General features: G+C 40.6%; 1 protein-coding gene across 1 annotated transcript in view; it reads right to left on the reverse strand.

Moving 5' to 3' along the window:
- Positions 1-1602, reverse strand: part of Hmcn1 (hemicentin 1) — a 474287-nt gene that overhangs the window by 53197 nt on the left and 419488 nt on the right. Inside the window, exon 82 of the mRNA XM_023704108.1 lies at positions 769-982. Coding sequence (XP_023559876.1) covers positions 769-982 — 214 coding nt within the window. The remainder of the gene's footprint in view (positions 1-768; positions 983-1602) is intronic.

A 1602-nucleotide genomic window follows, 5' to 3' on the forward strand; every position in this document is an offset into this window, starting at 1 on the left:
GGCCTCTATGCCTGCTAGCAGATGCATTAATCCACTGAGCTATTTGGCCGGCCCTTACAAATCTTTGTAAGATATGCTTATTTCTAGTTTTCTAGAAAGGCATTTATGAAATGCTAATGGTGCAGTGCTTCAGAAACCAGATCTGGGATGCAACTCATTACTGACCAACTAATGTTGATATGAAAGCCTAGAAAAGAAGTCAGTATCTGTCCTCCAAGGGGGAGAGGTCTTGGGTCTGAGGCCCTACTGTACCACACAGTGCCCATTGATCTACATTATAACAGAGGTTGATTCACATAAAGGGAAGTGGGGTTATCTACAAAATTACATAAATCATCAGGACTGCAACACTATCCACTTCAGTCATTTGTCAAAGATGAAAGGGCATGGTAGGGAGATAGCGCAGTAGAATAAGTGCTTGTCTGGCCAAGTGCAAGGTCCTGAATTCAATCCTTTGTACCAAAAAAAAAAAAAAGGGGTCCAGCATATGCTAAAATAGCTTATATACACACTACTGTCATAGGGAGAGGGATTATAATTAAGCTAAAAAATCTACTTGTAAGATGTAACATACGGTTTGTGATTAAATATTCTTTCAAAAGGCTGAATAGTACATAGATGCATGTATAGGTGTAGAGTAAAATCTAAGCAGAAGTACATCATTTACAGATTTTAAAGCAATCAGCTTTTCATTTGTAACTTCTGAATCATTCCCCACAGCTATAGTCTGGGAATAGTTACTGATTTACTAAGAATTCAATTACCAACCTGGAATAATATTGTTATTGAAAGTCCACGTTAGCTTGGGCAGAGGAATGCCAGTTGCTCTGCAGCTCAGGCGTAGCTGTTCTCCTTTATTTAAGGACACATCTCCGGGAAGCTCAGTGAACGTGGGGAGGACATGGACAGTCAGGCTGATGGTGCGCGAATCTTCGCCTGCAGCGTTGTTAGCGACACAGGTATAGAGGCCAGAATCTTCCAGCTAAGATGAAAAAAGTCACAGTGATACAAACTGTATCATCTCAGATCATGTTACATAAAAGAAAATTGCAGAACCTGTTTCCCAAATGAGCACTCTGTCAACTTTCCGTCTTCTAGTCTAAGCCAGGTTAGCATCTACATGATTTAAAATGCATAGGAATTTAAGCAAAAGCCCATATCATACAATGACGGCAATCATTTTAGAGTAAGTACAATTTCAGCTTTAGATTCGGAACTTTCCTAAGCAGCAAGTGAATTGGTGTCCTGCAATGTACAAATAAAGCAAAAACCATCACAAAGGCAGATTGCATCTTCACAGTGTAGCTGGCTGGCTCTCTGGGTAATGTGGTCCCGATGATCATCACAATTATCAGCAGAGAGAGCAAGAGGAAGGCAACGTTGCCTCCAAGCCTGCAGTTTCACCTCTTCAATCTATCTGCCAGCTCTCATTACCCATTTTATAGGTTGCCCATTTTATTTGATAATAAAGTCTTTAATTTGTCTTCATTTGCCTCCCAGGACACCATGCTCTCCTAGTTTCCCCTCTGCTTCACTGGTTGCTCCTTCTCCATATGTTATGCTGGTGTCCCCTCAATATTAGTGTCTTAATTATAATGTGAG

Source organism: Octodon degus, unplaced genomic scaffold (assembly GCF_000260255.1).
Source record: "Octodon degus isolate 3935 unplaced genomic scaffold, OctDeg1.0 scaffold00188, whole genome shotgun sequence".
Taxonomy (NCBI): domain Eukaryota; kingdom Metazoa; phylum Chordata; class Mammalia; order Rodentia; family Octodontidae; genus Octodon; species Octodon degus.